The sequence below is a fragment of the Triticum aestivum genome, chromosome 2B (assembly GCF_018294505.1).
Source record: "Triticum aestivum cultivar Chinese Spring chromosome 2B, IWGSC CS RefSeq v2.1, whole genome shotgun sequence".
NCBI lineage: Eukaryota > Viridiplantae > Streptophyta > Magnoliopsida > Poales > Poaceae > Triticum > Triticum aestivum.
The window spans coordinates 128,517,483-128,528,939 of NC_057798.1; the positions used below are offsets into that span (position 1 = coordinate 128,517,483).

Here is an 11,457-nt window from a genome sequence, read left to right on the forward strand (position 1 = left end):
GACATGCTAAACGATGAGCTATCCCAAGCGACTGAAAGAAGGAGTTGAGGTTGCGATACTCGCCTCCCCAGTCCGACTGGACATGAACAATTTTGTGCTTGAGAAGGCGTTCAACATGTTTTTGAAACTGAACAAAAATGTCAAACACATCAGATTTACGTTTGATAAGATAAAGCCAGGTAAAGCGACTATAAGCATCAACGAAGCTGATATAGTAATTGTGACCACTGACAGAAGTCTGAGCAGGACCCCATACATCTGAAATCACAAGTTCTAAAGGATGTTTCACCTCACGACTGGACTCCGAAAAAGGAAGTTGATGACTCTTCCCCTGCTGACAAGCATCACACACTGCTACATCTTTATTACTAGACAGGCTAGGAAGCTCATGACGACGCAAAATATGACGAACAATAGGTGTGGCCGGATGACCAAGACGAGCATGCCACTGTGACGGAGAGACCCGAACTCCACTGAAAACGCGAACGACGCCAGGATGCTCCAAACGGTAGAGGCCCTAGCACAACCGCCCACTAAGAAGAATGTCCCTCGTGCCCCGATCCTTAATAAAAAGATCAAAATGGTGAAATTCACAAAGCACATTATTATCACGTGTGAGTTTAGGAACTGAAAGAAGATTACGTGTCACAGAGGGAACTCGAAGAACATTGCGAAGCTGAAGACTCCTATTGGCATGTCTAGTGAGAAGAGATGCTTGACCAATATGAGAGATGTGCATACCTGCTCCATTGGCGGTGTGGATCTTGTCGGAGCCATGATAAGGTTCACGAGTGTGAAGCTTCCCCATCTCGCTGGTCAGATGCTCTGTCGCCCCAGAGTCCATGTACCAGTGTGGATCGATGGAGTAGGACTGAGTGTGTCCCTGTTGCTTCTGCGGCGCCGGACGATCAGCCATGGCGACCTGACGGGCATTGTTGCGTGTATCCTTGCCGTCATTGCCAAGACCAAGGAAACTTCGCTGGAAGCGCTTGTGACACTTGGAGGCCCAGTGCCCATCGCGGCCACAAAGCTGACACACACGCGGACCGCCAGCCCCCGGTAATGTCGCGGTAGGAGGGGGAGCCGAGGCGGGCGGTGGTGGCAGCCCCAAAGGAGCCCGTGATGATGAAGAAAAGCGACCACCCTTGGTGGCGGCGTTGGCCGAGAGGGAGCCATTGCCCCGGGAGCGGCGTGTCTCGACCCGTTGCTCAGTGAGAAGGAGGCGGGAGAAAACCTCGTGTGCCAGCATGGGTGTCGAGTTGCCCCGCTCGTTGATGATCTCGACTAAGGCATCATACTCCTCATCAAGACCATTGACAATAAACGAGTTGAACTCGGAGTCGGTGAGGGGCTGTCCAATGGAGGCCAACGTGTCGGCGAGGCCCTTGACCTTATTGTAGAACTCAGTGACAGTGGAGTCAAGCTTCTGACACTCGCCAAGCTGACGACGGAGTGCAGAGACACGGGCCTGAGACTGCGCCGCGAAGGTGCGCTTAAGGATGGTCCAGGCCTCATGAGACGTCTTCGCGAAAACAACAAGCCCGGCGACAGCCGGCGAGAGCGACCCCTGGATGGAGGAGAGGTTTGCCTGATCCTGCCCCGTCCAGACGTGATGGGCCGGATTGTAGACCGGACCGTGCATGCTGTCCACCAGTGCGGGGGGCAAGGAAGAGATCCGTCGACATAGCCGAGCAGATAATGGCTCCCCAAGAGCGGAAGAACCTGCGCACGCTAGAAGATGTAGTTGTCGGCGGAGAGCTTGATGGTGATGAGATGACCGAAGTGAAACGGCGGCGGTGATGACGGTCCCATCGAGGAGGCTGCCTGGGGTGCAAGCACCATGGAGGCAGCCGGAGGCACCGGAGTCGGTGCGGGGGTAGGCAGCACCGCGGCCGGGGCGGACGCCGCAAAGCCCGCGACCGGGGCGGACGCCGCAAACCTCGCCATCGGGGCGGTGTCGGGCGCGGCCGGCAGGAGCGGCGGGGCAACGCCCGCAGGATCGGTGGCGGACGGCGGCGCCGCGGTGTAGACCGCGAGGTCGCGCCCGAGCGAGGGCGCCAGCGGTGTCGAGTAGACGGAGCCAATGCTCCGGGTCCCGAGCGGGGCCGGGAGGGCGACGGCGTCCAACGGAAGGTTCAGGAGAGCCGCAAGGGAGGCCGGGAGGAGTCCCGCGGCGGTGGAACCAGTCGTGGCGGCGCTCGACATGGCGGCGGCGCGATCGGTGGCGCGGCGGCGAAAGCGGCGGCGGCGGCGGTGCGGGTATTAGGGTTTTGAGCGGAAGCGATCGTAACCTAGCGTGATACCATGTAAGACAATAAGTTTTGGGGGAACCAGCACAACCCTCTAGGGGTGGCTTATCTCATATATATAATGGGTGCGTTACAATAGATACAATATACGTACACAAATACAGACGCTATACATAGTCTAACACTCTCTCTTTCTCCCTGGCCAGGAGACAAACACCAGAGACACGGCGCGTGCGATTGCTGAAATGGCGTCGCCGCTTTGCTTGTACTACAGTCGCAGTGGCCGGACGGGTGGGCGCCAAGTCAACACGGCCACGAGATCGGGTCGACAGGCATCCGCGTACCTGCATGCGCCTGGAACGTGCACGTGTCGCCTGACACGTAGCATGCTGCATCTGCATGTGCCGCTACACGGGTACGGCGGAGTACGCTGCCTTGGAATCTTGGATCGGCTCGTACGTACTACCTTCGTCCGGGTTTTTTAAGTCCCGCCGACCGAATCGCATGGACCAAGGCACGATCTGCTCTAACCTCCCCCGAGATATTCTAGCAGAGCGAGCGGCCAATGAGCTTCGCCCGCGCAGTTACTGCATGCATGGAACGCTTTGGTTTTCCTTCCCACGCCTGCATGCAGCGTACAGAAGTAGGAGTAATTTTTACTCGCTCTCTCTCCCTTGATCAAGCGTGCATGCATGCAGCGCATGCATTGATTGCTCTGTTGGGAAGACGCATGGTTTAACTTTTGCATTGTGCTCAAGCCGGAGGCCTTCTAAATATGGTACAGGCATACGGTGTTGAGGGGCCCTAGAAACCCGGACGGAGGTAGTAGGTGCGTCATGGGGTGGCAGGCACATATATCACTGCGCCCAAGTACGTGCGCCCTCAGGCCTCAGCAGCGATCCGAGGAGAGAAACGTCAAAGCAGTAGCAGATCAGCACAGTAGTAACTGCCTTTGCTGCCGCCCTCCGTGTCCACGTACCGCTACATGCATACATTCGTACGTAGAGATAAATGAACGGAGGACGTCAAGCCGCCGACTGCGTCGACCTCCCGCGGTGCCACTGCCACATGGCGCATTTACGACGAAAACCGACCGATCAGCCGACGCGCCTGGCGTCGGGGCGGCGCGTTCCTACGTGACATGGTCATGGTGTGTGGCTCGACCGACCGACGACTGCATCACGGGCCACCCGCGGCAGCGGCATTGATTTGTGTGAATGTGAATACCCCCTTCGCCGCCGTCGCGTTCGTGTCCCGGAGTAACCGAGGCAGCGAGGAAGCGAGGAAGGCGACGGGCTCCCTGCCGTGAGCCCGTGACCTCTATTATGAATGTCGATTCACAACGCCGACGGCGACGGCATGTCCTCGTCTGCCCTGTCGCCCCTCGATAACAAGTTTCTTCCGTCAGAAGCTCTCCTTCTTCCTCATTGTCTTCTTCTTATAGCCGCGACACTGACCTTGGTTGGCCGAACAGATCAAGAGAGCGACCTAAACAGTTGACCCGGTTGGCGAGTGGTGCGTCAGTCTGGCAAAACACGCCTGCCGCAAGTGCCTCTTGGATTTTGACAAAGTGACTAAGTGAGAGTGAGAACGGAGTGTAGCTATATAGGCCACAGCGACCTGAATTTGACAAAGTGAGGGAGAGCTCACACTGTGCAGGATTTTTTTTTTTTTTTTTTTGCGTGTGTGTGGAGATTCAATTTGGACAAAGAAATGGGCCGACCATCCATGACTGGTATTTTTGCCTCGTGGACAGCCATGATCTTTCTGGGTGGTGTCTTGACTTTTCTAGGCAGTGGGCTCTATCCTGTTGCTTTCAGAGGGGCCCAAACATGATTCAGATACATGGCCCAGATGTACAGTGGGGAGGCCAGCTGAGCAAAATCAACTGGAACATATCGTGCCATACAGTTCATGAATTCAGTTTGCAACTCAAACAAGCAACAGAAGTATACATAATAATATCAGAAACATAAGGATAAGTTGATAACTGATACAGTGTATTTGAACGCTGAAAGGGATCAACACCAACACAAGAAACCATAAATGCAAATGTCAGCTCACTGTAAACACAGGGATCTATCTAGGACATTGCGCGAGAAATGAATTAGTTCAGCAGCACAAGTCGATGGCCTTACCAGACACCTGCAATCTTATAGAACAAGATAATACATCTGACTGCTGCACACATAGTCAGCAGCCAGACTTTCAGGGCATTTGACACTAACAGGTGATTGCAGACACAGATGATAGTTAACTCTTGGCTCAACACACCCTGATGCCCCATATACTAGCATATCAGCATCTTAAGTGACACAGACCGGAAGAAACTGTGGCGAAAAAAGACAAGAGGGTGACCGATCATCGTCATCCATCGCACAAGGAGAATGTCGGGTCTGCTTAGGAAACAGTAACACCATTGAGCTCTGCTTGAGCTACTGCTGCACCGATCGCATCGACCACTTCCATCTTTCCAAGGGTCAGTGCCTCGTCCATAGGGGTTTTCTCATGGCTGCAGAATACCAAATCATGCCTTTATAACACAGACATCACTAAGTAAGAAAGATCTAATACATCCCGCAGAATGTATTTCACAATCAAACCACCATTTCTTCTGGTGCGGTCATTTACATTTTAACATACCTGTTCAGTGCACTTACGATAGCCCCCGCACATATCAAAGCCTTGATTACCTGGAAGGTTGTTTTTATAAGCATTCGTGTCATTATGTATTTAGTAGATCGGTGCATGAAAACCACTATTAGAATAGTGAGGCAACTGAATTACCTCTGTATGTCCATTGAGGCATGCCCAGTGGAGAGGCGTGTTCTTCTCCAAGTTTGCAGAGTTAACATTCTGTAGTCCAATTGCAGAGTCATAAAACAACGGTTATCACTATAACATGGAATTCTTACGGAAAACGCAAGTTCAGTTTAAAACCATAAGATAATTTCATCTGCTCAGAGTAACAAAATTCAAACAGAAGTACTGGAATATATTTTATCTGGTACAATATGTTGGAACAAGTTGTCAGCCACGTCTGCAGCTCCACGCCTCCACCCGATCGATCGCTTCCTGCGTCACGCACACGGTCACAACGCACGTAGCCCATGTTCGCGTCTCTATAGCAGATTCAGTTGCAACAACCTAGCTTGCCGTTGTGTGCTTCGGCATGTATATATGTAACACTGAGCTGTGAATACAATCTACGGTGAATTATATTCTCCAACTTGGTAGCTCAAGTTCCCTCCCATAACCACATTATGTCTTCCGCGCCGCTAACCATTGTTTCCCTGTCCTTAAGGCGTTGTTTGGATAGGGCGTATGTACAGAATCTGTTCTCTATAAACCAGGAAAACGGTTCAACAAACTAAAATCTTGTTTGGCTACGATCACTAATCCACGTATATAGGAAACTTGGTTCTCCAAAACCCTGGATTTCAGGTTTGTGGGAAATCTACTATTATCCGTTTTTCCAAAATCGCGATCGCTATATACGTGATCGTAACTGCTTCCCCCTCCGACGGCTCGTTTCCCAACAGCTTTGTGGCGCCAGTTTTGCGTTTTTTGCCGCTCACCTCCAGCCCCGACATGGCCGCCGTCAAGGTGGCCGGCGTTGAGCATTCCCTTAGATCTGCACTACCAGGTACGGATGCCAGCGTCGAGGGGCGGCGGACCTGCGAATCAACTCGACCCGAGCAGAACCTATGTGGTGCCGAGAGGGATGCTCTGGACGTCCGGCATCGAGGCGCGGCGGACCTGCCGGATGAGCTCGAGGAGCAGTTCTCCCGCCGCAGATCCTATGCAAGGCCGACAAGGGATGTTCCTGGACAGCCAGCGTCGAGGGGCGGTGGATCTGTGGGATGAACTCGAGGAGCAGCTCCCCAAGCAGAGCCTATGTGGGCCGACGAGGGGCACTCCTGTACAGCAAGCGCCGAGGGGCGGCAGACTGCGGGATGAGCACGAGCAGCAGATCTCCTTGTTCAGAGCCTATGGGCGACCAGGGAAGCCTCTCTGCGCGAACTCGTCGAGGCCGTCCCGTCGGGAGGAGTGCACCGGCATCGCAAAACAAGGAGAGGAGTGCACCGGCATCTACGGGCTGAGAACGATCTACAGAAGGAATCGCAGGTGGAGCTTGCGAAGCCATCAGCAATGGCCAAAATTGGGGTTAGTAAGAGAGAGAAGGTCACGGAAGGAAGCAAATCGTTATCTATCCAAACAAGGAAATACACAAGCCAGTTTTACCCATTTCCAAACCCAAACGTGTTATTGTGTAAATCGGTAATCCAAAAATCAATTAGCAAAACTGATTTTGCTAAAATTCTGGTACAAACTCGTTTTCCATATACCGCCTCTTATCCAAACAACCCCTCAGAGGTGCTCCGACTCCTTCCGGTTCACTCTCCTACGGACTCCAGCTCCCTGTCGCCCCACCAGCCACGGCTCCCTCCTACGTCATCACCCTGTCAATCGATCAGCGTGCTCTGCTCAAGCCCGGCGCCTCATTCTCCAGCCTGCCCTCCATGCACCAGCTGAACATCGCACTTCCTCAACTTCAAGCTAGATCTTGCCGCCAACAATTTTTCCAAATGGCGGCAGATTATGAGGCGTGTTCTCTCTATGCATGAGGCCGAGGGCCACGTTCACCAAGCCCCTGGAACAGGATGTCGCATGGTGCCAGACCAACATCACCACCCTCCTCTGGATATACATCTATCTCCGACGTCCTCTATGATGTCATCTGGCCGCCGGACAACACCGCCTTTCGCGCCCGGAGCCAGCTGACCTCCTTCTACGACAACCAACCTGGCAGCGGGATCCATCATGGCGCCGAGTTCCGCAACATCACCCAAGGCGATCTGCGCACCGGGGAATACTACCGCCGGCTCAAATGCCCTAGCCGACGCCCTCGATAAAGTAGACGAGCCATTGACTGACTACTCGCTGACTCTCCAGATGATCCGTGGTTTCTCGCGCCGCTTCCAAATTATGGCCTCCGTCATGCCAATGTCGCCCCCCTTCTCCACCTTCATCCAGCCGAGCTCGCATCTCCTGTTGGATCGCATCGAGGGTACCTCCGCACTCGTCATTGGCATATGCGGCAACTCTGGTGGTGCGTCTGCTGATCGAGCTCCTTCTGACCCTCTGGGCGATCGTGGCCGGTTTAGCGACGACGGCTCCGGCGATCGCACCGCGGCCGAGGCAAAGGGGCCCATCCCCAGCGGCAGCAGCAAGGTGGTCAGCCGCCCTGGATGGGCTACTTTGCTCCCTGGAGTGCTCCCTTCCCGCCACTTGGTTCCCACCGAACGCCGTCGACGTCCTCAGGCAATGCCCATGCTCAAGCGTGCCCAGTCTGTCTTCTACTCTGGCCCACAGTTGACGCCTTATGCGCCTCCACAGCCGCCGTCTAACCATTTTGGGACCAAGTCAGAATGCTGAATGCCAACAACCTCTCGCTCCAGCTACCCGGCGCTGCCGATTGATACCTCGACACCGACGCCTCGTCTCACATTTCGGGAAACACATGTAACCACAACAAAATTTATGGTGTTTCAATGGAGCATCTTACTCACATCGTGGTCAACAATGTATCCTCTCTCCCTGTCGGCTACACCCATCTTCCACCCCACCCTTCCACCTTAATCATATTTTAGTTTCTTCTAACATCATTAAGAATTTAATTTCCATATGCAAGTTTACTATGATAATTCATGTTCCATTGAATTTTATCCCGCTAGTTTTCTACGAAGGACCTACCCACACGGACGCTACTCATGAGATCCAATAGCTACAGCCTGTTATACCCGTTCTTCAGCTCCGACACCACTGCTCTCACCGGTGTTTCCATTGGCAACCTCTGGCACCGCCGTCTGGGAAAAGTGGTGAGAGCGATGGCGCCGGAGCCGATGAACGGGTATAGTGGCCAGAGATATTGGATCTCATGAGCAGCGTCCAGCTGGCCAGGTCCTTCACAGAAAAAACAGCGGGGTCAAATTCAATGGAATAAGAAGTATCGTAAGTAAACCTGTGTACGAAAATGAAATTCTTAATGATGTTAGAAGAAACTAAAACATGAGGTGGAAGGGGTGGCTCGAAGATGGGTGTTGCCGACATGAGAGACAGGGAGAGAGGATCTGTTGCCGACCATGATGTGAGGAAGATGTTGCACTGAAACATCATAAATTTTGGTGAGGTTACCCATGTTTCTGGAGATGTGAGACGAGGCGGCGGTGTCGGGGTACCAATAAGCGGCGCCGTATGCTAGAGCGAGAGGTTGCTCGTGGAGGCGTTCAACATGCTGGCTTGGTGTAGACAACTGCTGGGGAGGCGCGTATGGTGTAGGCTGGGGCCCGGTAGAAGACCATGTATGCTTAACCAGGGGTGCCAGGGCGTGGCCCGATGAAGACGGCGGCATTCGGTGGGAACCAAAGAGCGCGACCAGTTGGCGGGAAGGGAGCACTAAGAGGAGCAAAGTCCCCATCCAAGGCGCCTCACCACCTTGCTACAGCAGCTGGGGACGGCCACCATTGCCGCAGCCACGACGTGGTCGTTCGAACCGCCACCGGAGCGGCTAGACTGGCCACGATCGCCCGAAGGGGCGGGAGGGTCCCTGGTCAGCAGAGGCACCGCTAGAGGAGATGGCGTTGTTGGAGTTCTCGCCGTTGCAGCAGATGCCAATGACGAGAACGAAGGTGCCCTCGTGCACTTATGGGCATCGAGGGTGACCTTCTCCAGCAAGAGACGCAAGCGCGCCTTGATGAAGGTGGGGAGGGGGCCTGCATTGGCAAGACAGAGGCCATAATCTAGAAGCGGTGCGAAAGGCCGTAGATGATCTGGAGAGCCCGTGTGCGATCTGTCACCGGCTCGTCGATGTCACCGAGGGAATTGGCTAGGGCCTTGAGCCGGGTGGCAGTATTCGTCGATGAGCAGATCACCTTGGGTGGTGTTGCGGAACTCCGCGCCAAGATGAATCACATGACCAGGTTAGTTGTCGTAGAAGGAGTTTAGTTGGCTCCAGGCACGGAAGGCGATGTTATCTGGTGACTTGATGACATCATAGGGCTCATTGAAATGGAGCCGCATATCTAGAGGATGGTGACATAGGCGTGGCGCCATGTGACATCCTGTTCCAAAGGCTCGTAGTAGCAGTCAATGTGGTCCTCCGCCTCGTACATAGAAAGAGAACCCAAGTCATAATCTGCTCGGCTGCCAGCCCACCTACACCCACCAATTGCTCCTCGAATCGCGTGCATCCCCTGCTACATTCTCCTGCTCCTGCCTCGCAGACCCCACCTATATGCACTACACCCGCATCCACCTCGTCTTCCGCCACACGGTTCTACGCGGCGTCCCCACTGCATCCGACACACCACGGCCCCACGCGAGCCCCTATTGCTTTTTCCCTACCTCTAGCGACCTACCGCGCGTCCCCCTTATCCCTCCCAAAGCCACCCCTATTACTCCACAAAATAGTCAAAGCATGCGCACCCGCCAAAAATCAGGTTTTCCCCTTCCCAAAGAGCCATTTGACATCGCCACGACGTCTGACTCCCATACTTGCCTCCTATCATTCCGCCCTTAAGGATCCAAACTGGTATGCTGCCCTGCGCGAGTAATATAATGCACTGTTACAGAATAATATGTGGTGTTTGGTGCCTTGACCTATAGGTGAGAATGTTGTGAGCAGCAAGTGGATTTAAAGGCACAGGTTCAACTTCGACAACCCCCTTGCTTGTCAGGAAGCGCATTGGGTTCTTTGAGGCTTCACACAAAGCAAGGTCGTCCTCAGCCTCATAGTCACCGGCTCATGGCCGATCCATCAGCTCGACGTGAAGAATGCGCTTCTTCACGGGGTTCTCGATGAGATCGTCTATAGCGCCCAACTCGCCAGCTTCATCGACACGAACCACTAGTCTGTAAACTCCAGCGCTCCCTCTACAGCCTCAAGCGGGCGCCTCGGGCTTGGTTTGCTCGCTTCACCACGCATAGCCTCACGCTCGGCTTCACCGCCTCGAGGAGCGACAGCTCGCTCTTCATCCTCCATCACAACTCGTCCACTGCCTATTTGCTGCTATACATGGATGGCATAATCCTGATGGCAAGCTCCTCTAGCCTACTGCACTCCGTCGTCACCTCGCTCCATCCCAAGTCCGCCATGACTGACCTCAGCGACCTACACCACTTCCTTGGCTTGAACGTCCAACACTCTGCCGGCCTATTTTTCTCGCATCATTAGTACGCGCTTGAGATATTGGACTATGTCGGCATGCTCAACTATCGCCCCATCTCCACCCCTCTCGACGCCAGCGCCAAACTCTCTGCCACCGACGACAAGCTTGTCACCGATCATTCCCACTACCGCGGCCTCGTCGGTGCATTACAGTATTGAAAGTCACGCGTCCCGACATCGTATGCATCCAACAAGCTTGCCTCTTCATGCATGATCCCCGCGAGCCGCATCTCCAGCTTGTCAAACGAATCCTATGCTATGTGCAAGGTACAGCTCATCTTGGTCTTCGCATCCACGACGTTGCTCCATCCCATGACCTGGTGGATTACTATGATGCGGACTAGGCCGATTGCACGGACACGAGACCCTCCACCTCTAGCTTCTGTGTGTTCATCAGACCAAACATGGTGTCCTGGTCCAGCAAGGGCCAGAACATTATGTCTAGTTCTAGCGTAGAAGCAGAATACTGTGTCGTGGCAAATGTCTTCGCATCCACGGCGCTGCTCCATCCCATGACCTGGTGGCTTACTATGATGCGGACTAGGCCGATTGCACGGACACGAGGCCCTCCACCTCTAGCTTATGTGTGTTCATCGGGCCAAACATGGTGTCCTGGGCCAGCAAGGGCCAGAACATTGTGTCTCGTTCTAGCGTAGAAGCAGAATACTGGGTCGTGGCAAATGTCATCGCCAAGTCTTGGTAGCTCCATCAGCGTCTCACCGAGCTCCGTCGAGCCACCGTTGTGTTCTGCGACAATGTCAACACGATGTACCTCTCCAGCAACCCGGTTCAACACCAACGCACTAAGCATGTCAAAATCAACCTGCACTTCATTCGCGAACATGTCAGCATCGGCGATGTCAAGGTCCCAGCATGTACCAACTTCTTCCTAGTTCGCGGACATCTTCACCAAAGGCTTACAAAGGATCGTCTTGAACGAATTACGTCCTCGCATATTCCGTTTTGACTGCGTAGAGG

The 11,457-nt window shown here is 54.0% G+C and overlaps 1 protein-coding gene across 1 annotated transcript in view; it reads right to left on the reverse strand.

Annotated features, from left to right (window-relative positions):
• Nucleotides 1-4,201: 4,201 nt before the first annotated feature.
• The window catches only part of LOC123043870 (ankyrin repeat domain-containing protein 2A), an 8,747-nt gene continuing 1,491 nt past the window's right edge, over nt 4,202-11,457 (reverse strand). The window contains exons 4-6 of the mRNA XM_044466456.1: nt 5,037-5,105; nt 4,893-4,942; nt 4,202-4,761 (exon numbers count right to left, since the gene is read on the reverse strand). Of these exons, the coding sequence (XP_044322391.1) occupies nt 4,650-4,761; nt 4,893-4,942; nt 5,037-5,105 (231 nt within the window). The 3' untranslated portion in view covers nt 4,202-4,649. The remainder of the gene's footprint in view (nt 4,762-4,892; nt 4,943-5,036; nt 5,106-11,457) is intronic.